The 26,267-nt window shown below is 37.8% G+C and overlaps 1 protein-coding gene across 1 annotated transcript in view; it reads left to right on the forward strand.

The window, feature by feature from the left end:
* Positions 1–26,267, forward strand: part of LOC131044934 (probable LRR receptor-like serine/threonine-protein kinase At5g48740) — a 52,645-nt gene that overhangs the window by 22,834 nt on the left and 3,544 nt on the right. The window contains exons 12-15 of the mRNA XM_057978414.2: positions 12,859–12,985; positions 13,128–13,196; positions 13,724–13,913; positions 14,033–14,165. Coding sequence (XP_057834397.1) covers positions 12,859–12,985; positions 13,128–13,196; positions 13,724–13,913; positions 14,033–14,165 — 519 coding nt within the window. The remainder of the gene's footprint in view (positions 1–12,858; positions 12,986–13,127; positions 13,197–13,723; positions 13,914–14,032; positions 14,166–26,267) is intronic.

Consider the following 26,267-nt stretch of genomic DNA (forward strand, 5'->3'; position numbering starts at 1 on the left):
TACTGTTAGCAAATCAGCTTGATAGGATTTAGATTCAAAACCTGATACCTTGTTGGAGATTAAACATTGTGCTGACCATGCCACATCTCCATGTCTGAAAAATGGCTTCCATTCATTTCGCATTGACGATCCTGGGCCCACTGTTGGACATACCACGAAGAACCACTTTCTTATCATCAATTTTAAAAGAGAATTCCATTCTCTTAAAGCTCTGTGTATATTCATCTAATGTTTCCATCCACTGTATGCCCAGAATAACATTAGTGTCAGCCAGATCAATCACATAGAAATCATCAGTAACAGTGTAATTGGCAAGAGTAATATTCAGTTTAGGAACTTTATGAGTGCTAGACAAATTAGTTCCACCTGCTACTCTAACATCAAATCCCTCATGTTTTTCTATCTGCAAACCACATTTTTCTACAAGTGCTGCATCTATAAAATTATGAGTAGAACCGCTATCAAGCATAACAATTACCCGTTGTCCATTCAAAACTCCTCTAACCCTGAAAATATTATAATGTGGGGTTCCTGTCATGGATGCTATGACTCCTTCTCCTTGTTTAGTACATGTTTCTGACTCAGTAGTCTGATGTGTTCGTTCTATGTTAGGATCAACATTTTCCTCATCGTCACTGTCAGACATAACCTCAATATAATGAATTTTCCCCTTCCCTAAACATCTGTGCCCCGGCTGCCATGCTTCTCTACAACTGAAACAGAGTTTTTTCCTTCTGAGTTCTTCTCTTTCCTCCTTATCTAGCCCGTTTCTAGGGAATTCATCTTTGTTGCAAGGTTGTTTGTCTTTTTCCGGTTTAGGGGGTGGTCCTTTGTTAAAAATTTTTCCTTTTGAAGATGGTTCTAATTCTCTTGCCTTTTTGACAGCTGTTTGTAAAGGGGGTTTAAGGATTTAACCCAACCTTTGAGGGAATCAGACAATCCGTCTATAAATATCACAATCTTGTGCCTTTCAGAAATTTCAGTGACTAAAACTGCCAATTTTTCAAATTCAGAGATGTATTGTTCCACAGTTCCAGTTTGCTTAAGTTGAGTCAGATCCTTAAGGTGTAGTTCAGGATCCTTAGAATCAAACCTATCAATAAGTTTCTCAGTAAATTCAACGTAAGTGCCTATCAAATTGTGGCCCAAGGTTATTTGCCCATGATGCCACCATTCATGTGCTATACCGTCAAGGTGTAATGCAGCATATTTAATTGCCTCCTCTTCCAACATAGGGTTTAATTGGAAGTAAGTATCTAATTTTTGCACCCAAGCCCGAGCAGTTGTTTTACTTGTTCCGTCAAAATAAGGAATGGACATTTTTCCAATTTTCCTTTGCAATTCACTGTTATTCCCTCGCTGTCCTCGTGGCCTATGTTTCATCCTGACATCTAAATATTCTCTAAAGGTCATTGTTGATCGGAATTCTTCACCGGAATCTAACCAATCCTGATGTATTTCTGCCTGTATTTCTCTTATTGTTGGTTCATTTTCTGATGGTTGATTTCTAGCAGTAAATGTGGGCATAAATGGTCTAGCTGTTCCTGATCTCGTTGGCTGATTATTAACTGACTGTTCATCTCTACCCCCATTGTTTTGATGCTGATTATTTGTCTTCCATTATTTTGATGCTGATTAATATTATTAGCCATAAACTGGGTCATCAAGTTGGTCATTCTATTAACATTATCCTGCATATCTTGCTAACTTTTGATCAATGCAGCTAATAAATCCCTATTGTTATCCGGGTCTCCCATGTTGGTTTCAAAAACAAATTCCTCGTCTGTTTCTGTGTGGCTATCCTCAATTTCAAATGGAATTGATGAACTATTCTGTGCTAAAGGAGAGTTTGTAAACCTATTTTGACGGGCCCTAGTATTTCGGAAATTATAGTTTCCTTGGTGCATAATCAACTGTGTAATAAATTTTCATGAAATCTCAATACCCAACAGGTTGGCAGGACACAAAGCTCTGATACCACTGTAAAATTCCCTGCTAGATATTGTTTGCAAAAGACCTGTTTATACAGAGATACAGTTTTACTTACTGTTTGATAGGTGAAAGGCCAATGTGTTAGGGTTTCAAGCAGATCCGAAGCAAATATGAACTAACAATTATATGCAGATTTAAATACAAAAGATAAAGAAATAAAACAAGACACAGATAACACAGAGATTTAACGTGGTTCACCCAGAATGGGTTACGTCCACCATACACAGCCGTCCAATCTTTCTTATTATCCAGCAAAAATAGTACATCAACCTTACAATGCCTTAAGCATCCCAGCCGCTTATAACATGCGTTTTTAGGGCAACAAACAAAGTCGGCCTTTTTTAGGGTTTTATTACAATGTCGGTTTTCATCAACAAAAACGACAAATTTTTTTTTCTTGGGGGCTGCTGCCCCCGAACCCCTGCTCGAGGCCCGGCCCGACCCCGGACCCCGGCGAGGATACGTGCTGAGTGTACAGTACTTTGCTGATCAGTCGCCACATTTCAACAATCTCCCACTTGGAGACTGATCAGGCTCCACACCGAACAATCTCCCACTTGGAGACTGATACTACACGACACCACTGTACATGCAACATCCGCTGGATAAAACACTAGAACTTGACTGGTATAAATTCCACAATTATTAATCAAGAAGACCAACAGAAACTGATGAAGAAATCAGCTTCTCCTGTGGAACTGCCTTTGTGAACATATCGGCAGGATTCTCACTTGTGTGAATCTTCTCAAGCCGTAACTGACCCTCCTCCAAAATAGTCCGGATGAAGTGGTACCTGAGCTGAATGTGCTTTGTCCTTGAATGAAAAGCAGAGTTCTTTGCAAGATGAATGGCACTCTGGCTATCAGTATACAATGGGCTATCCTCTTGTGTCTGACCCAATTCCTTCAGAAAACATTGCAACCAAATCATCTCTTTGCTGGCTTCTGTAGCAACAACATACTCAGCTTCAGTGGTTGAAAGTGCAACAACCTTTTGTAGCCTAGAAATCCAACTGACTGCAGTTCCCCCTATAGTAAAAACATACCCTGTAGTACTCCTCCGTGAATCAATATCACCCGCTAGATCAGAGTCAACAAATCCACTTAGAGCAGCATTAGATCCTTTGAAACATAATGCCTTCGTAGTAGTTCCTTTCAAATACCGAAGAATCCATTTCACAGCATTCCAATGTTCCATACCCGGATTACTCATAAACCTGCTCACAACTCCCACTGCATGTGCAATAGCTGGCCTTGTGCATACCATTGCATACATCAGACTGCCAACAGCTGATGAATACGGGATGTTAGACATTTTATTAACCTCTTCTTGTGCCTTTGGACACATCTCCTTAGTCAATTTGAAATGACTAGCCAAAGGTGTACTAACTGCTTTTGCATCCTGCATGTTAAATCTTTTCAACACCTTCTTTATATACTCACTTTGGGACAAATTCAAGGTTCTATTTTTCTTGTCCCGTGTAATCCTCATACAGAGAATTTGCTTAGCTGCACCCAAATCCTTCATAGCAAATGACCTGGCTAATTTCTGTTTAAGATCATTTATATGTTGCATGTTAGACCCAGCAACAAGCATGTCATCAACATAAAGCAACAGGATAATATAACTGCCATTATCAAATCTCTTAAAACATACACAATGATCAGAATGACATCTATGATAACTGTGTTCAGCCATGAAACTATCAAATTTTAAATACCATTGTCGGGGTGCTTGCTTTAGGCCATACAGACTTTTCTTCAACCTGCACACCAAGTTCTCCTTACCTTTGACCTCATATCCCTGTGGTTGCAACATGTAAATTTCCTCCTCCAAATCTCCATGGAGAAAAGCTGTTTTGACATCTAATTGTTCAAGATGTAAATCATCTGCAGCCACAAGACTAAGTACAGTTCTAATTGAAGTCATTTTTACAACTGGAGAAAATATTTCATCATAATCTATACCCTTTTTCTGTGCAAAACCTTTTACCACAAGTCTGGCCTTATATCTTTTCTGACCTCCTTCCTCCTCCTTCAGCCGATAAACCCATTTGTTAGGCAAGGCTCTTTTTTCTACAGGTAAAGGGACTAAGTCCCAAGTCTTATTTTTCATCAAGGAGTCCATCTCCTCTTTCATGCCTAGTTGCCACTGTTGTTTGGCATCCACCTGCATTGCTTCTTCATATTCTTTTGGTTCACCAGAATCTGTTAATAAAATAGAATACAAAGAAGGAGAAAATCTTTCAGGGGGTCTACTTGTCCTTGTAGAACGTCTAACACTTGCAGGAGTTTGTGGGACAATCTGTTGTTGCTGAGCATCAGGTACCTGTGGCATTTCATTTTCAGGAATCTCATCCAACACCACATATTCTTGTTTGTCCTGTTCATGCTTCTTTTCCTGCATTTGTTCTTTATACATAACCTTCTCATTGAATATAACATCTCTACTTCTAATTATTTTCTTATTTTCAAGATCCCATAACCGATAGCCATATTCATCTATCCCATATCCAATGAAGGTACATTTCTGAAATTTAGCATCAAGCTTGGTTCTGTTTTCTTTATCAACATGGACAAAAGCTTCGCAACCAAAAGTTTTTAGAAAAGAATAATTTACCTTTTTACCAGTCCATGCCTCCTCTGGAATACCACCATCCAAAGGGGTTGAAGGTCCTCTATTTATCAAATAGACAGCAGTATGTACAACATCTGCCCAAAAATGTAAGGGCAATCCAGCATGCAATCTCATGCTCCTCGCACGTTCCATGATGGTCCTATTCATTCTCTCTGACACACCATTTTCCTGTGGAGTTCCTGGAACTGTCTTCTGCTTTCGAATCCCATTTAAGGAACAGTAATCTTCAAATGCTTTGCTGCAATACTCACCTCCATTATCCGATCTGAGACACTTCAACCTTTTTCCTGTCTCATTCTCAACCAAAGCTTTCCATTTCTTAAAAGTTTCAAAAACATCTGATTTTTGTTTTAGGAAATATACCCATGTTTTTCTGGTTGAGTCATCAATAAAAATAACATAATAACAAGAGCCACCAAGAGATGATACCTGAGCCGGTCCCCATACATCTGAATGTACAAGCTCTAACTTCTCACTCTTCTTCTCTTTCCCAACCTTGAGAAATCTGACTCTTTTCTGTTTACCATAAACACAGTTCTCACAGAACTCTAAATCAATCTTCTTTAGTCCTGGCAATAGATTTTTGGAGTGAAAGATTTTCATCCCTTTCTCACTCATGTGCCCAAGCCTATGGTGCCACATTATCGAATCTGTTCTTGCAACAATTATTGTTGTTGTCCCTGCAGTAACTTTATCTGTAGCAGCTAAGGTAGAGTAAGTGTTACCAGTACACAGATATAATGTGCCTACCTTCGCACCTTTAGCTACTACTAATGATCCTTTAGTGACCTTCCACATACTGTCTGAGAAGGTAACTATGCAACCTTCACTACCTAGTTGCCCTGCAGAAATTAAATTTCTTCTTAAATTAGGAACATGTCTTACCTCCTGCAGAAACCAGTCATTACCATTCTGCAACTTGATCTTTATCTTTCCTTTTCCAACAATTTGACAAGGCTCATCATCACCCAAATATACCTGTCCAAAATCACCTTGAACATAATCTAGAAAATATTTTCTATGGGGTGTAGCATGAAATGAAGCCCCAGAATCTATTACCCAGGAATCATTAACATTATCCAAACATAAGATTAAAGCATCTTGTAAAGTATTACTTGCAATATTAGCTTCCTTACTGTCATTTTCATTTTTGTCTCCTTCTTTGTTTTTCCGAGACCAACAATCTTTCTTTCGATGACCAGGCTTTCCGCAGTACCAGCAATCTTTCTTTCCTCTAGATTGAGAGCGTCCTTTCTTTGACTTCCCTCGTGACTTCTCATTCCCAGGGCCTTTTCCTCTTTCCTTTGATCTTCCTCTGTTCTCCACATTCAAAACACTACCCGATGATGTTGGAGTCTCACCTGTGCTTTTCCTTCGCATTTCCTCGCTTAGGATAACACCAACAATATCATCAAATACCAAAGCATTTTTACCAGAGATAGAGTTACTTACAGCCATAACCAAGCTATTCCAGCTTTCTGGCAAAGAACATAAAATCAAGAGAGCCCTAACCTCTTCTGCAAAGGTAATTTTTACCGAAGACAATTGACTGGTAATTGTATTAAATTCATTTAAGTGCTCCGCTACAGATCCTCCCTCACTCATTTTCAAATTAAACAAACGCTTCATAAGAAATACCTTATTCGAAGCCGAGGGTTTCTCATACAGCTTAGCCAAAGTTGCCATCAAATCTATAGTCGTTTTTGCTTCTGTTATATTGAATGCTACAAACGCCGCAAGGCACAATCGAATGGATCCCAGTGCCTTTCTATCTAAAATGTCCCACTCTTCATCTGATATTGTGGTCGGTTTCTTTGCCTTTCCTTCCAATGGCCGCCACAAATCCTTTTGATACAGGTAATCCTCCATCTGCATTTTCCATAACTGATAATTCTGGCCGTTAAACTTTTCGACCTTGAATTTGGAATCCTCCATTGCTCCCACTCAAATCTGAAAGTCCTGCCAATTTACAGAAAACCTCACTCTGATACCAATTGTTAGGGTTTTGAGCAAATCCGAAGCAAATATGAACTAACAATTATATGCAGATTTAAATACAAAAGATAAAGAAATAAAACAAGACACAGATAACACAGAGATTTAATGTGGTTCACCCAGAATGGGTTACGTCCACCATACACAGCCGTCCAATCTTTCTTATTATCCAGCAAAAATAGTACATCAACCTTACAATGCCTTAAGCATCCCAGCCGCTTATAACATGCGTTTTTAGGGCAACAAACAAAGTCGGCCTTTTTTAGGGTTTTATTACAATGTCGGTTTTCATCAACAAAAATGACAAAAATTTTTTTCTCGGGGGCTGCCGCCCCCGAACCCCTGCCCAAGGCCCGGCCCAGCCCCCGGCCCCGAACCCCGGCGAGGATACATGCTGAGTGTACAGTACTTTGCTGATCAGTCGCCACATTTCAACACAATGAACTTAATTAAGCAATGTAACCCGTATAGCCCAAACTCCATTTCATTTTTTATTGATTTTTCATAACAAGTATTGTATAGACATTTATAGAGAGTTTATATTGCAGATTAGTGCACCTGTAGATTATCCGTAGATGTCAGTGTCCCTTTTTGTGGTTGGTTGTCTTCAAAGAGTTTCAGAATTCCTGTGATGCATGTTATCAGCGGCTTCAACTTCAAGTATTTACCGAATATAGTATCCGGATTGTTGCAGTTCCATTCCAGCTTCCACTCTCCACGCAAGAACATATTACATCACGCACCCGATATCGGGTCTCTCCATTCGCTATGGATTAATGGATGCGCAGCTTCTACCATTGACCCGTTGAATGGTGTTCACGTGCCAAGTGTGACTTCCACCATCAGTTTCCTAGAGCTCACGGTATTGCACAAAACTGGCCATCCTTTTCACCAAGAACGATTTCTGAAATATACGACAATGAAATACGCAACAATGTGTGGGTTGCCTGAGATGCACGATAATGCTCAGAGGCATGAACCTTTTCACCAAGGACGATTGATGGAATACATGGCAACGCACAGGTTTTCTTCACGGCAATCACAGTATTGCACATAACTTGCGAACCCTTTCACCAAGGATGATTGATGGAATACATGGCTGAGTTCCCAATAATGCACAGGTTTCTTTCTGACTATGTTACGTCCCAATTCCAATAGGCCAGTTGCAGGCTGGCGAAAGGAATTAACCAAAGTGTTTGATTTCACGCTGACAATCAAACATTGCTTCCCAGGTATATTATCATTTCCCAAAAACCTGTTTTTCCCCATGTGCCAATCCGCATTTTAAAGAATGGAGACGGGTAAAATTCCCGTAGAAACCAACTCCCGTAGAGTGGATAATTAAATAATAGTTTAACAAAGTATTTAGGCAACTATTATTTAATCTTTATTGAGAAAATTAAAGAACTTTTATTATGATATATTAGTCAGTATTAGTACTAATATAAAATAAGAAAAGTTCACTTTATTTATTTTAATGTAGTTGGTGTTGTCAACTTTAAAATTTGGGCCTTAGTAAGCTAGGCTTGTTGAGCCAGCTACTACTGAAACCACATCCTTTGTTCCTTCATTTCCTTTTGCAAGGTCTCATTATCCAAGGAAACTTTTTCTGCTTCTTCAAATGCTTTACGTTAATCATACATTTCAATTTGCAGCATAAGATATTGGTACTTGAAATGATGCTCAAAAGAAACAATGCTACCAAGATTCTGCCATCTAAACTTGGAACAGGAGGAACTTAATTGGTAGCCATTGGTCTAACATCTCAGGTGTACTCTTATCTGGCCATCCTTGGTTCGCAAATGTTCTCACAACTCTAATTTGCTGTCTTCTTAACCAACTTCCTCATGCAAATGGCCTCTTGTAAAGTTAGTGGAGAATCCGAGAAAGAGAAAATTCCACACTTCAAACTATGTTAGTGACATCAAGCATGGCTTGGCCCAGAGGTACTATGCTGTATATAAATTGCTTCAAGGTACTAATGGATCAGCAGGGTCTAGCCAAGGAAATTGTACTAACTTATAATTTATTGGTGGTTGGGAAGATCTACTTGGCTGAGAATGTGTTGGTGTAGTGGAAGAGTGAACTCGTTGTGAAGGTGGGGCAGATTTGGTTCTAGCATTTGATTATAGAGTATACTCCACTAGGTCAGGTGGATCTAATGAATTTGCCACATTCTGAAGCTTGGGGAGAGAATGAATGGGGTTCATTGGAGAAATTTTCAATGTGTCAATAGGGGAACCCAATTGGTCAGGTCAAGTCACTCTTCTATGTGGCAAACTTCATCTATCGGTAGATCGAGGGAGTAGGGAAATGAACAAGTACTTGACTGCTCTATATCTCCGATTCTTCCTCCCACTAAATTTCTTCTTCTTCACTAGCTACCTCTTCTTCTGACACTGTGTCCTTTACCACTTTTTTCATTTTTTAGTGACACTATGACTGTCCCTTGGGATTTTCTCTTGGCCCTTGACATCTGCAAATTATGCTCCAAAGGATATCCATCAGAAAATAGATGGTCAAGCTGGGCTATAGGAAGTCACCACTCACAAATCACCATCAGGTAGTACCTGGGTGTATATCGCACCTAAAAATATTTTGACAGCATGGTATGTCATATTGAACCCCATATGTTTCAAACTTTCAATGACAAGAACTCATAGATTATAGCAAATAATTCTTCTTCTTGATTGTAGATATCCTCTTTGCAGAGATCAATCATGTAGTTGGTCATCCATAATGCAATATCCAAAGCACATGTACCCCCAACCAAGCTGCTCCTAATTAGTTCCATTATACAATGCCAATCTTTTGTAAACTAGTTAATTCTGTTTCAATCCTCTTTTTCTGTTGGCTCACATTCTTGCTATATGCACTGGTCAAATCAGCCCTGCATAAATTCAGGACAGTCAGATCTTTATATGCTTTACTCTGGCTGTTGGTGGTGGACTTCTGAATTGATGGTCTGGTGGAAGGTACTCCAGACACTCTAGAGAAGACAGCAGAGGTACAAGTAAGTTTGGCCTCATAAACTCTCCTTTACTGAAAACTTTTTAAGGCTGGAAAAATTATATTTTTTCATACAGAGATGTTGAGGGCTAGCTTGAAATCCATCTAGTTCTCATATTATGGAGAATAACACCAGTTTTAGAAACTATAAATTCAAAGTTACCTTGCCCTTACAGAGATAAGTAGATCAGCTTTTGTTTTGACATATCTACAGCTAGATTCATTCTGCTCTAAGAAGTAATATTTGTAATTAAAAGATTTATTGGTGTAAAAGTCTAGGACGAGTGCAAAATTTCTAGGATTTGTGCTTATAATCACACATTGAATCTTATCAGTGGTTTCTATGACCAACGATGGAAGGAATATACCTACAAAGCTCCATTAATTATCAATCAACAGACCTTCAACTAAAATCCTTGCAATTCTAAATATTCCCAGCTCTAGAATTGTTTGGTACACTAGAATATCAGTTGTGTATGTTGAAGCATATATCTTCTCAAAGATATGAGGTTTCATTATTTGAGACAATGTTTAATTGTTGTAGAATTAAGATTAGTGATATTCGAATAGAAGATTTGATCAGCGTTCATAACCTGGTCTTCCTGTGAATGTTAATCTGCATTACTGGTTGAAGAGGTTTCTTTTTTTGGCTATATATGATTTTTTAACATATCCCATTCAAGTGAGGTGTCCCATGATTTTTCTATATTTCCTGTACCTATGTGTATTAACAATTTAGCTCCTCATGTGTGGTATTTGATCTATTTATGATTTGTTCTCAACCTAATGAAATGGTGCTGCTACAAGTTGATTGGTCCTCAATAAGCTATGATAATTTGACAAGAAGGTATAAGCAAATTGTTGCATCAACTTTTATGTAATGAAGGGTTCAAGAAATAGGCAAGGGTTAAAGCCCAAAATTACTCGTGTGATCTCATTCTGTTGACTGTTTTGGGAGGTTTATAGTAGGTTTGAGCTAGCCACATGGAATGCCCAAGAGGCACAACTCCCCATATGACATCAACACTCTTACATTGAATTAATTCTCAATTATGTGTCTGACTATTTTTTTCTAATATCTATGCTAAGGATCATTCTATAATGATAGCCAAGATTTATGAGTGGTGAGATAACCAACTAGATGATGGATCAAGTATTTGACTAAGACCAAATTAAACATAATATCATATAGATATACATCCTAGGATATAATGATTATGAATTGGGTAGATTTCACTAAAAACATGAACACACTTATATAGAGACGCCCATCAAAATCAATCAAAAATGAGTCCTGTATCAAGGTAGAACACCAAATGTTAAAGCACATATGATGAGAAGCACTTAAAGATGTAGAGTGCACCAGAATGAAAAGCTAGAGGATGAGAGAAACAACCTTGGAAATCTATTCAACATTTGTAAATGTAGGCAGGCTGTTCTGTTGCATTGTGTGTATCTCATGCATGGCAATGATTAGTCTAGTAGCAAAGTCCCATGTTGTCTTATTATATTATAGTTGTCGTCACCACAACATAGAGAACATAGGTTATTGGAAAATAGAATGCATTTATTTATATGTATAAACATGGTGTACACAGTTCTGTACTGCAGGCCTGGCTTTGATATGATCTGATAAATAATATGATCATCACATAACATATACAAATAGAAAGAATATGTTTAGCTGCAATACTTAGCTCCAATGTTGAGGATGTCAACTGTGTATTTGACATAGACTTAAAACTAAATTATAAATCAAGTACATCATATCAGATGTAAGTACTAACATTCATTTATTCATGTTTTCATCTTATTATGGTAATAACAATGATCGAAATCTTCTACATTCTCCGGTTTTGAAAGTTTGTTTTCCTATTAAAAAAATAACAAAAGACAATAAGATCAAACATTGTAGAAACAGACAATTTATATACACCCTTAATATCCTATATTTCACTCAAGCGACTGATTAGAAAACACAATTATTGTCATTCTGCATTTGGTTAGAATAGCACAGATGAAGAACACAAAACATGGGAGAAACCAAACTCAAACAAAATGGTGTTCTTGATGATCTTCCATTTAGACTCCCATCCCAAATAGACATAGACCACTGAATTGAACTTAAGCCATTTTGAGAAACTATTTAGATCCCTGTGTAGGTCAAGCTACATAGAAAAACAAAAAGCAATCCTGAGAAGTAAAAGAAAAGGATGCATAAAACCGTACAGTTCTTCATTTAGGTGTGCTGAATAAAGATATCAAATTTACAACCATAAATTTTTGGCAGCAGTCCAAAAAAAATTATGACTTGATGTCTATATGAACTGCAAACTATTCTGACACTTCCAATAAAAAAAGTTGATCAGCTTCAGACAATATAGTTGTTCCTTAGTATTGACTCTTCTATGAACCTAGACCTAAATTAGTCTATAAGCTATTTAAACAACTTAATTTTCTAGGGTTTTCTCAATATTTGTGGTAACAGCAAATATATGATCTGAGAGAAGATGCAAATGATAAGATTGCCAAAAACAATGTGTTCTCCAGGTATAGATTATAAAAAATACCATTATTGCAATAAGGCATTGTGTTACCCAAAATTGACCTCTCAGATATGAGGTGAATGTTTTGGATGATTCCACGTAGATAACTTGCAAATTATTTAGGGGAAAATACTCGTCATGGTTGTTGACAGGATTACATGAACATTTAGTGCATAAGAATGTAGACTTCTCAGGTCAAAGCAGTAGTTGGAACTTGGACCTAATTTTAAACCAAATGAACCATTAGATGTTAGCTTGAATGCATGACTTCAGAATCCTAGATGATTATAAAGACTTTACAATAATTATTCTACAAAGTAGGTATAAACATGGCAAGCTTAAATAGTATCTACATTCTAATGTTAGATTAGCTAGATAAATCTCTGACATGCTAATATTTCTGAGCTGAAAACATAACTAATAGGAAAATGCCTTTTGAGCTGCAAATGGCTTGTTGATTTCATATATTATAATATTTGGCCATGTCTGAAACTGTCTATTCTCTATACTGCAATGTGGTACAAGTTGGTAGCAGTTATTGTTGATTGCGATCATGTATTGATCTCAAAAGCACGAAACTATGGTAAAATTGCCTATAGGAAGGATATTCCTTGTGCTATCATAGTGTTTAGAGTGAGTTTCTTCTAATTTTTGAAGCATCATTTGGGCTAATGTGCAGGTATTTTTGCTCTCTCAAGTTCATCATCAAAACCTTGTTACATTGGAAGGATTTTGTCAAGAGTCAAAGCACCAAATTTTGGTCTATGAGTATTTACCTGGAGGGGCATTGACAGATCACCTTTATGGTATGATATGGATATCTGGTAGTTCAGTTTGATTTGTTATTGTGTTCATTTTGCATTGTGCTCGCTTTCTTTGAAATTTTCATTTTCTTTTAATATTTAGTATTTTCTTTCAGTAATACATTTTTCATGAACTTATATGCAGGTTCTAGAGGCAAAAGGAAACCACTGGACTGGAAAACACGATTAAAAATTGCTGTAGATGCTGCAACAGGTATATTGATTGCTCAAATTAGGTTCCAAAATATATGTTCCAATAGACTGTAAATCTGAAGATTTCTAACTTTCTTCACAAGGCATTTGAAGCTCATAGCCACCAAGTTTCATTCCTGTACTTATTGTCAGCATAAGTAACTAACATTTAAGTAAAGGATGTATGATGCAATCCCACCTCAACTATCTGTGTTTGGACTTGTATGATGCCAACAACTTAGGTTCTATAGACTACTGTAAAAAGGTCATGCTTTCATGTTATATCTGATATATCTCATTTTAATTTCACATACAAGGGCATTCCACTATAGTTCTAAGTTTCTATCTATCGTTATATCCAACCTTGAAAAGAAATCTCTATATAAAATCTTCATGATTTACTGGAGCACATATGAAGCCAAGTGGAATCAGATTAATCTCAAGATGAATCAATGTGAGATGTTACAAAAAGCATAATTTTTAAGAGACAATAAGAATTCTCTGCTTGAATAGTTCGACTCCCAACATAGCATACCTCTTTTGTTGCAGGTCTAGAGTATCTTCACAATGGAAGTGATCCCAGAATCATCCATCGAGATGTTAAGTGTAGCAACATTCTTCTAGATTCTGACATAAATGCCAAAGTATGTGATTTTGGACTCTCTAAGCAGATGGTTCAAGCTGATGCAACTCATGTTACAACTGTTGTTAAGGGAACTGCTGGATATCTTGACCCTGAGTAAACTTGCCATCCACTTTCCTCAAAGTTGTCATTCTAATTAAATATCATCTTTTTAACTGCACATCCAGAGTATGATTCCTCACACCTTTCTGATCCAATTGATTTTGTTCTTGCAGGTATTACTCAACACAACAACTAACTGAAAAAAGTGATGTATATAGTTTTGGAGTGGTACTTTTGGAGTTAATATGTGGACGTGAACCTCTCAGTCATTCAGGCTCCCCAGATACGTATAATCTAGTTTTATGGGTACTATTTCTTTCCTTTTTTCTAGTGATGTACGCTCTAAATACCCAAAGTTCCATCTGCAGATCACACTAAGTGTAAGGTAGTTGCACTTAATCTGTTCTGTTTATTAAAGACAAAAACATTATAGTTTTTGAGTTCACCAAAACCATTCCATCAAAGATATGTGGCAGTGTGATGATGATTCAACATTCAATGCTTTGCACTCTCTACAAATAATCTTGCAAGTGATCATCATTTCTTCTCATATTAACTCTTTTTCTTACTTTCGTTGCTGAAATTCATCTAAATGTAGAGTTTTCTGATACAAAGATTTAACATGAAAAATTCTTTAGAGGGCATAGGCAAATCAGCTTGGAAGATTTATTCACAGATTTGTCAGAAATTCAAAACCTGAGGTACAAAACTAAAAGCAACACACATAAAGGAAAAGTAGGCAGTCACCTTTCCCTATCAAGTGCATGCCACTTGTTGGTGCTCAAAGTTGTAAGTCATAAATCCCTAAAATCAGATCTTCTCCTGCTAGAGGTGTCAAGCTTAGGACAAAGATCTCAAATTTATGATCAAATTGGGCAACAATGGACCAATTTACTTAGGTGGGTAAGACCTTCGACTTTTGGCTCTTCTAGAACTAAGCTGCTATGTAGATTCAACAAACATATACCTTGCCAAAAACCATACCTAGTGCATAGTATACTCCTATTTAGGCTGTCACTTTGTATCTGTATGCTGGTTTGATAATACAAGATCTTGCATCTTCTTAAGTAGATGAACTACTACACAAAGTGTCTAAGAATGTGTTCCTAATAGCTCAATGTTGTCATGCACATCCAAACTTGGTAGCAAACACAACTAATTGCAACAGAGAGTAGAATAATTTTTAAATTTAGTTGTTTTGGATGTGTTGGTGTAATGGGAGATTGAGAAAAGGCAGACAGGTGCCTATATCCACTTGGGTGATAGACTCTCATATTTCAAACACAAAAGGATGCAATGATTGGAATCCACTTGGTAACAACTTAGTATAGATGTCATTGAAGACTACACCTTCAAATCTAGGCACAAGCTAGGATCTTGTTGACGTGTATTTTATACACAATCATACACAGAATAAAATACCAATAGGCATCTTATCCTCTCTTGAGAAAATAGTCTCTAACTGCTGAAGATCTGCATAAAGGATCAGTTAGGTAGACTCCAAGGTTCTTTTAGTAGGGTCTCTACGTGTGGACAAGCTTCCAGTGGTATGATGTGATTTGCTGTTTCCTCCAAGGGGCCTTACGTATTCCGAAAGCTCAAGATTTTACTAAACTTAAGAAACTTTTCAAAAATAACAAAAGAGTAGGGTTTGAAAGAGGTCTAATCTAATCTAACCCTATGAATGACTTAGTATGGACAAGACTTGGCAAGATTCAACCAACTTCAATTTTGCCATAAGATAACAACTCAATTGAAATTAGTGCGATCTTCTAAGGTAATAAAATGATATTCAATGCATCAAAGGTCATGGGCACTACCACGAAGGTACATATCCAAGACACAATAATGATTGAAGATTAGGGGATTCAAAGTATTTTCCAGTCGACCACGCAAGGCGTTCCTACAATCAGCAAGAAGCTAGTGGTTTGGATTACGAATCCTACCAAAGATCCAGTCTCACACTATGTCCTTCAAATTAACAAGCTACTTTGATCGAGCATGATTCAAGTAAGTTAAACAACCATGAAGATAACTTAAGAAAGTTGCAACAAAACACCATAACTTCAATATTTTATTGATTTCCAAGTCATCATATACAACAATTGCTTGAATTTCTCTCTTCAAACTCAATCTTACTACAAAATAAAATTGCTTCTAACTCTAATCTCTCTTCTCTATTACATCAACTATTGACTATTACACTATTAACTATTACTAAATGAAATGAAAAATGGGGGTATAAATAGCATCCCCAGTTACAATGAAAGGTCCGGATCGAAAGTAGATCAACGGTCAAGATCATGACACCTAAACCCTAATTAGGGTTTGTTACAAATTGCCTCCTTTTTACTGAACAATATTAAATGCATAGCCAAATATTAAATTTTGGCACAAAAACCTAGGAGACATAAACCAATGAGAAATAAGATGTCATGTCATCTGTAACAACCTTTCATCTAGAATCTTATTCCCTTTCCAATTCTCTTTCTTAGCATATGCAATGAATCTTGAAACGATTCCTTCGATTTCTGCGATTGGAATCTCGGGAAGATTCTTCATACTCTCTTCTAAGTGGATGACCTGATCGAATGCATCTAGAAGAGCTGCGTCCCAAGTAGATTCAAGTTCCTTCGTTCTTTCAATCAAGAGCATGATGGCAAACATCTGATCATATTGCTCATCTGTAACATTTGCGTCCTTGCAAAAGATGATCTTGATTCTATCCTCTAGTTCCTGCATATCCACATCTGTCTCGACCTCGATCCTTCTGCCAAGAATGGTACGAAGTACCTCAAATACTCTGTCCTGGATCGGATTGATCACCTCCTCAACTTGGCCACATCTAGTACTGATGTCTTCGAAGAAAACATTCTTCATATGGAGTAAGGTTGACCAATGAAACAAACTGTGAGGTTCTCCATCCAAGATCTTCTCTTGTGCTAAAATCTTCCTTGATGTGTGTCTAATAACTTTCAAGACAGGAATGATAACGTCCTTGGTATGGGCGAATGCAGTTACTGTTATCATCAAATTGTGGATCATCTCAAGAACCTGGATAGCTTGATGAATAATCCTCATCATCCTTGTTACAAATTCTATAGCCATTGTATGAGATCTATCCATCCAATTACTTGTACGTTGGACCATGTTCCTGAATCTTTCTGCTTCATTGATTGATTGAAGCGGCAATGCTTGCACTGGTGATCTAACTGGATCCTGACGTCCCAAAGGTTCATTGATGTGACTGAAATACGTTCTCCATGCACCGACCTCTCTCTCAAGCTTTCTATTCTTCTCCATTTCTTCTCTAAGCTTGTCTTTCAATGCTTCAAATGAATCGGTAGCATCATCTAAAGTCTGTTCTGCTGTGGATGGTCCTAACTCAAAAGTCTGTATATCATATTCCTCTGCTAGGATCTCACCTTCATATTTGTCTACTGCCGGTGTAGCTATCTGCAGTCTTCTGGATCCAGTCTCATCTCGAATCATCTTGGACATCTTGGTAGCCTTCTTCTTTTCTGTTACTTCATGTGAGCGTCCAACAAGGCTCTCTAAATCAATTACATTGTCCTCGTCCTCTACTACGATCACCTTGGTTAATCTTTCCTTCAACCAATCTGGGATAATCGATCTGGTTTCTTGAACTTGAATCTCTTTATGCATTATTTCTTCCTGTCTAGGAGGAGATGTTATTTCATTGTCTTCTTTGTCTTCATCTAACTCATAGTCCTGGAGAGATCCATCTGGTGACCCATGCTGTGCCTGTCCTTCCTCCTGCCTATCGTTCTGTACCATCGACTCCATGGATTCTTCAACTTGAATTGTTCTCTTCTCAGGTCTAGAAGAAGTACCGGATGATCGATCTCTGTTAGCCTCTTGTTTCTTCTTGGAAGACTCTCTCTTTCCAGGTCTCTCTTTCCTCTTCGAACCTCTTGAATGGAGATTGCCCTCACTGGCACATCAAAGGTTACCTTCACCTGAATTCCTAGGATTAGGATTGCCTTCACTCACACTAGCTCCACCTTCGGCTGGTTTTTCTTCCAAAGTGAAAGACATAGCTATGCCTTGTTCTCTCAACTTCTGATGCTGAACGTCTACCCATCTGCGAGTACAAGACAAGACTGGTGCCATCAAAGCATCTAAATCCACGACCTCGGGCTCATTCCAATCCAACCTTATTGATTTGCTTTCTCGATCATAGGAAGACTGGATATGTCTGCCACTCTCCTGAGCTTGGTCGGCCACTCTGTAAATCCTGCATTTCCTGATGAAATCTAAAGGCAATCTAGAATGCATTTTCCGTTTCACTTCAAGATCATCTAAGAGATTCATCATAAAATCTTCAATCTGGTACTCATGCCTAAACTTCCTGCCGACTGTCTCCTCTAAATGTCCACGTGGATCAAAGCTTTCTCTCAAAGCAAAAGATGAAAAAGAATACAAGGCTAACTCCTTCTCTGTGTCATCCATAGCTAAAGCATTAGGACATACCTCAACTGAATTACCCAAAATGATAGGTACTGGAACTCCATTCTGATGTCTGTGTCTGAATGCCTTCACATATGCTGCCAACTGTCTTGTTACTTCAAGTAACACAATTCTGTCTGTCGGATATCTCGGCAACATGTATGGAGGTAAAGGACATCCATGCACTCTAATATAAGTGAACTTGGGAAACTGAATGAACCAAGCACCGTACCTCTTTATGAATTCCTGGGCATCCTGAGATAATCTGTTGTGAATTCCACCTTGCAACGTCCTGGTGATGTTCATCGTGAAAGTATTGTTAACTAACTTATAGTTGCTCCCTGGCGGATGATGCAAGTAGGCGTAGGAATCACAAGCTCTGACCTCGCCGGGTCCTCTTCCAATCACTCCTCTGTGAGGTAGTCCTGCGTATTCAACACTCCTGATCAAGGCATAGATGACATATGAACTCATGTGGAAGGACTTAGTAGCCTTGAGTCTCCTCAACTGTACGTCCAAGCAATGGCTAATCATCCTAGCCCAATGTATCGTACCTTTCCCTTGAACAATCACCTGGATGAAGTAAAACATCCACTTCTCAAAATAGAAGGCATGAGGGGCTCCTGTAACTCGGTTGAGCATGGTAATTAAATCTTTGTACTCCTCCTGGAAATCAATCCTGTGTGGTGTGTTCGGGACCTTGCTCAGACGGGGACGGCTTTTGAGTAGCCAGTTCTTATTGATAATGCTTAGACAAGCATCTGGATCATCTTCGTACATTGATCTGGCTCCCTCTATGCTCTTGTATATCATGTCCCTATGCTCTGGAAGATGGAAAGCTTCACTTATAGCTTCCTCTGAAAGGTACGCCAAAGTGTTTCCCTCTTTGGACACGATCGTCCTGGACTGTGGATCATAGTGACGAGCACACTCGATCATCAACTCGTGGCACTGAACAGCTGGAGGAAAGCCGGCCGCCTTAATGATACCACTCTCGATTATTCTCCGGGCGACAGGTGATGGCTTGCCAATGTAAGGGACCTCTCGAAACTTCTTCGTGCTGAAGTTCCCCAAGTTGGTATCTCCAATGTTGTTCCACTTCGACACGATCTTGGTGTCCACTTCTTCGATCTTCTGATCTTCTTTCATGAGAGCTGAGCGACTGGTGGATGCTCCCGCCTTCGGGGTCGCCATACCTACACAACATTTCATAATGAGAACTAGATTTTGCAATGAATAACATAGATTAGAGAATAGTTTTTTTTTTAGGAAACATCATGATAAGTCTTTGAGTTATCATTTCCTAAAAAACGATCGAGCTAGGAATTCAAAATTCAAAATAACTCAAAATTTAAAATATGACGATGAATAAATAAAACAATAAAAATCAAATCGCCATACCTCAATAGAGAGCTAACTCTAGAATGCAAAAAGGACAAAATTCGCCTAGGCAAAATTGAGGTATAAATGATCTTCAACGTGATCTCCTCAAGAAATCAATTTCGCCACCTTTGTCCTCGACGTGATCTTCAACTATCGCCCTTAACGTGACCTTCAAATCTTGGCAAATTCGCTCAATATAGATCTTCAAATATCGCACCACCTTGGAAGTATTAGCGCCACCTTTGGATGATATTCGCACTTCTTCAAACACAATTCGCACTTCCTTGGATACAAATTCGCACTTCTCCCTTTGATCGCATATGAGATAGGTAAAATGATGATGTGAAAATGAAGATTTCACTCTCCCTTTATAGCGCTCACCTCACCATTCACCCTAAGGCCGACTTTTGTGAAATAAAGCAATTTTTAAACGATTTTTAATTAAATAATGAAGGCCGACCTCCATATTTAAGCGCTCCCTTCGATTTTTAATTGATTAATTAATTAATTATTAAATGCCTTTTATTTTTAATTAATAAATTTCGATTTTTAACAAGGCAAAATAATTAATAAATGCCAAACGCAATATTTAAATGCCAATTAATAGGATTTTCAAAACTCATCGATCTTAGCATTTAAGGTAAATTTAAAATGTTCATTTGAGCGCCAAATTTTGAAAATGGAGTAGACGTACCTCATCGCCCTGGTCCCTTGGAGAGGGACAGGAGCGATTCACCATTTTTGTCATGATTCTTGTAACTTCCACGTTCAACTTCTTCATTTCCACTTTCAAATCACCCATTTTATCAGGTCCTTCAAGTTAGATCGCCTTGCATGTGCGCGTAAGTGGTTTTGGATGTACCATCGCCCTTGTCCCTTGGAGAGGGACAGGAGCGATCCTAAGGTTTTCGCTTGAAATTCTCCATCTTGATATGAACTTTTCCTTGTATCATCTTCCAAATGCCATTTAAAACCTTGTGCGTCTTTATCTTAACGTGATTTTCAAAGGATATCATGTGTTTTGGCTAACATCGCCCTAGTCCCTTGGAGAGGGATAGGAGCGATCTCCATGTCCTGGCTCAAATTCGTAAACATCTCACCTTTGTTCATCGTTTATTGCCTTCCAAATAGCGTCTTTTACCTTGTCCATCCTCGTCTTGCCTTGACTTTGAAGGAGTATGAGTGTTTTTGATGAAATCGCCTTGGTCCTTGTCCAAAGGACAGGAGCGATATGAGCTTTTTAGCTTGTTTGACAACATTTGGACGTTCCAAACTTTGATATATCACCTTCAAAAGACACCTTGAACCCCTTACGACCTTGTGAAGTCTTGTCTTAACGTCATTTTTGCATAAGTTGATCAATATACCCAATATCGCTCTGGTCCCTTCCTGAGGGACAGGAGCGAAGTTCAACATTGTGAGCTTGTTCTTGTTTTCTTCAACTTGCAATTATCTTCAATGCGTGAAATGACGTCCTTTCGATTCTCTTGGTAGCTTGACACTTGCTTGTCTTTTGAAATTCATGCCTTTATGGAAATATCGCTCTGGTCCCTTCCTGAGGGACAGGAGCGAATTGGGTCTTAGAGTGCAAATTCCTTCAATGTGATGACCTTGGTAACTTGTGCTTGATTGAAATGCCTTGAAACGTCCTTGCCTCCTTGTTCCTCATCTTGGAAGGTCTTGATCTTGGAGGAACGGTTTTAAACTTGAATAAGAAGCAATATCACCATCATATCGCCCTGGTCCCTTGGAGAGGGACAGGAGCGATTCTAGCTCTTGTGGTCTTCATTTCACTTTATCACCTTCAAAGTTATATTCAACGGGTTCGTAATGCGCCCTTCCATTCATCCATGCCTTGGGATCGATTGAAACTGGACAAGAAAATCATGCATAACAAAAATCTCTCTGGTCCCTTCCTGAGGGACAGGAGCAAACTAGGCATTTTGGGTCCTTGCTGATGTTTCAAAATCTTCAATTTGTCTTCAATGAGTTCATTTCATCGTCTTCCTTGCCATCAAACACAAACTTGCCTTGATCTTTGCCTGAATTTTGTCCTATGAAGAATATCGCTCTGGTCCCTTGGAGAGGGACGGGAGCTATAATGTATTTCGCCCTGGTCCCTTCCTGAGGGACAGGAGCGATTTTGGCATTCTGGACCATTTTTCTTCATGTTTGCTCTTCAAGTTATATTCATTTGATAAAACATCTTCCCTTGGACCTCTTCAAATTGTTAAGTCGTTGGAATCCTGCAAGGACAAAGCAATATTTGATTTGTAGCTCCGGTCCTTCACTGAGGGACAGGAGCGATTTTTCTCCTGGAGGTATTTCTGTGTTCGTGAAAATCTTCAATTTATATTCAATGGAAAGATCTCGCCTTTCTTCATCACTTCCAACTCGAAATTCATCTTGGTCCTGCAGGAATAGTAAGATATTTGAAAACGAGCTCCGGTCCTTCACTGAGGGACAGGAGCGATTTTGCTCCTACAGGCCAAAATATCATGATTTTACAAGTTTAATCAATTCACGAGGCGAAAACAAATCATTCTCAATGCCCGGGATCAAAAAATCAAAAAACTCAAAATTTGGTCAAAAATATTCAATTGGACAAAAATTCACATTTCATCATCAACACTTAGACAAATTTAAGCTCTGCATTCAAACTTCCAATTGAAAAGAGACCAATTTGGCGAAATCATTGCATTCAAAGTTTGCATCCTAGAAAAGGAAGCTCAAAAGCTCTCAAAACTGACTGGATTCTGGCTTGAAAAGACGTTAATTAAAACCCTAAGGGTTAACCCTAAATCCAGACAACTGACTGACTAACAAAATCCTAAAAGCGAAGCGAAAAGCGAGCAAAAAACGAGCAAAAAGAGGGGGTCCCCATTTGCAATGGGGCGATGTGTGAAATGGTCACAACAGATCTATACACATTGCATATAGATAAGAAGATGAATGAAATTGCAAAACATTAAAAGAATCTAACTTAATGAAGATGTCAATGAATACTACACCTTCAAAACCTATGAATAAATTATGCTCTATGCATAAAAATAAGAAGATGAATGAAAATGTAGAAAATTAAAAGAATCTAACTTATTAATCCATGAATCACACTTTGTCCAATCTTAGTGCATTCGTGTAAGTGGATAGATGTAGCCATTTTCATGGAGTATCAACCATAGAACTATCTATTTGCTATGTAGAATACCAACAACCACACAACCATCTATGACTATACCATGACATTAGTATGATGTACATTACATGTAACGTGCCCTCTTCATATGAATGACCATTGCACATAATAACCCATTGTCATTTACTACTAGTTTAAGGTTGTTGACTTACATCTCCTGAATTGTAACACATGTTTTCCTACACTAAAGCCAAACACTATCCAGTACTTGTGGTAGCAAAGACAAATATTTGATTGCTACTAGCTAATTGTGGTGCCTTTGTGCATCCCCTAGAACATCACCATGCCACTGGGTGTCACTGCATGTACTCCAGTAGCTCTGCAAAAGCCACTACATTGTCGTACACATTGCTAGTGACATACCTACAATTACACTGTCAGGAGTTCTCAAAGTGACTTGTGGTTGGGTAATTTCAACATCGGACTAAGATAAACCTCCATAAACCACAATACTTGAAAGTCACCACAAAATTCTACAAATTGCCAAAATTGTTTACCAATCTATGATCAAATAATTGTTAAAATTAACATAGAGCAAAGTTCATCAACTTTTACACTAGAAATTGTGTCAAAATCTTTTTTGCAAGTGAATGGTGCACCAAACTTCCAATGTTCTCCCACTTGATGTTCATTCCAGGAGAACTTATGGTATCCCAATAAGTTAATCTTATGTATGAGACTAGGATAAACCTATCTAATGTTTCCACCACAAAAAACTTAGCACTATTCATAGGCATTGCTAGAATCAAAGCATCAATTTTCATCAACAATATATACTTGAGTATCAATTTTATCCATCTATAGTTCAAATATCTCCCTAACAAGATGATAATGTGCATCCACATTTTTAGTTTGAGCATAATAAACAAGATTATTTGCTAGACAAATTGCACTTTGTGAATCACAATTCAAAATTATTTCTCTGAAAACCAACAATATTACCTAATCATTGTAACCACAACTTTGCAAGCATTGGTTGTCACCATGTGCTTTGCTTCAGTAGTGGATAATGCCAGTGTCTGTTATAGCTTACTAATCCAACTCATTGCGGGCCCCAAACAGAGTATAGACATAACCACTTGTTGATCTTTGGTTATGCAAGTCTCCAATCCAATTAGAATCAACAATCCTTATATGTTCAACACTTTGCCCACATCATTAGTGTTATGATAACATAAGCAATAATCTGGACTCTAGAGTTCATTTCAAGTACCTGGACACTCTCTTCATCTATGCCCTATGCTCTTTGCTAGGATTTGACGTGAACTTATGTAGAACTGTCACAATTTGGGCAATGTTTGGCCTTGTATAGACCATTGCATACATAGGGCTGCCTACTACACTTGCATAATGAACAATGCTCATCCGCCAAAGCCTCCATAGACTTAGGACACTCTTTCAAACTTAACTTAGTACCTACCAGAAAAGGGATACTTATAGGATTGTTGGCATGCATGTTGAACCATTGCACAATATTCTCAAGATACCTCATCTAGTTTATCCATAGCTTCTTGTAAGCCTTGTCCTTATGAATCTTCATATCAAGTATGTATCTTGCAGCACCTAGATCTTTCATCGCAAATCTACTAACCAACTGAGTTTTGAGTTCCCTATGAACGCTGTATTGTTCCCAAAGATTAACATATCATCAACATATAAAACAATGATTAAAACTTGATCACCAACTTGCTTATAATATACACAATGATGAGCTTGACTCCTAGCAAAACCTAGTTCTATCACATGTGAATCAAATTTTTGATACCACATATGTGGTGAATACTTCAATCTATACAAAGATCTTTTCAGTTTACAGACCAAATTTTGTTTAGCCCTTAAATTCTTTAGGCTCAACCATACAAATCTCCTCTAGATCTTCATCCAAGGATATTGTCTTCACATATATTTGCTCCACTTCAAAATAAAAAGATGCAGCTTTAGACAATGACATTCTAATGGGGTTCAACCTAGCTACAAGAGAAAAGATCTCATCCAAGTCGATTCCTTCTACATGGGAATAACCTTTTGTAACCAATGTCCCTTGTAAGTTTCCAATGTTCCATCTATTCTAACTTTGTTCTTGAACACCAAATTGTAAATGGATTTTCTACCTTCAGGCAGATTAACCAAGTCCCAATTCTTGTTTATTTATAGCACCTCCATCTCCTCTTTCATGTCTTCTCTCTAAGACTTGTTATCCTTAGAAGAGAGAGCTCCTACCTACTTTGGTTCATCATTTGTATAAGTAAGAGAAAAGATACACTCAAAATTTTGTGGACTATACCTATCAGATAACTTTCATTGCTACATAGACATTCTCATGGTTGTTATTGGTGGAGGAGTTCCTCTTGCGCTACACCCTGTTTTTCTCTAGAGTCTGTGCTAGATGTGTGTGTTTTCTCTCCATCCAAATTGTCATGTCCACTTGAATATTTATCATCAGATACGTCTTGTTGCTCTATTTTGTGTTAAAAAATGCATCTTGCTACTCTCCTTTTCATTTGATTTTCTTTTTTGGTTAAAACTCCAAGTTCTCTCAATGTTACATCCCTTGATTAGTGAACCTTCTAGGTCAGTAGAACTACTACAATTACCATCTACCCAATCAAAAAATTGTTTTCTAATTTAAAAACTAAACAAAAGAAACGATCTCTTGTATCAAACAAACAGCACTAATCCATGCATCAATATTTAATCCCTTTTCATTTGATTACCTACTCATTTGTCAACAATTCAACAAGACTTCAAGGAATGGTGGCAAACATATGAGTTGCAAATCCTCAATCCACATGTAAGCAAGCAAGCAAGAAAGTAAATCCCCACCAAAATCCAAGCCTTTGAATCAAAATCTTCTTTTCCCAATGGATGCTAGGGTTTTAGAAAGTCCTCTTCCTTGCATCTCTCTCTCTCTCTCTCTCTCTCTCTCTCTCTCTCTCTAAGGATCTATTGCAATATAAGAGGAATCAGGAAACCTAAAACAAAAACCCTCTTTTTTTTCCCATTTAACAAGACTATTCAAACTTAAAATGCCAATTTCTAAAATACTTTTAAATACCCAATATAATTATTGTCCTTTTCAACAATCCAAAAGCAAAACATAATTACAGAAGCTATTTAACCATTTTGCACATATCAAGCAAAATGCACAAACAAAACTAATAAAAAACACCCAAGAGAAGATGCATTTATGGGTCTAACACATTGGGCAAATAGAATTATGATTGAATAACAGTTTCACATGTTCCACACAAGACATGTCAATTATTCTAAATGAGTGTGACAGGCTAACAAAATCAAACAAACCAGTTGACTGTTTCAGATTAAGCACCATTGGGATTACTTGTGCTTGCGCGCTCAAA

This window comes from Cryptomeria japonica, chromosome 1 (genome assembly GCF_030272615.1).
Source record: "Cryptomeria japonica chromosome 1, Sugi_1.0, whole genome shotgun sequence".
NCBI lineage: Eukaryota > Viridiplantae > Streptophyta > Pinopsida > Cupressales > Cupressaceae > Cryptomeria > Cryptomeria japonica.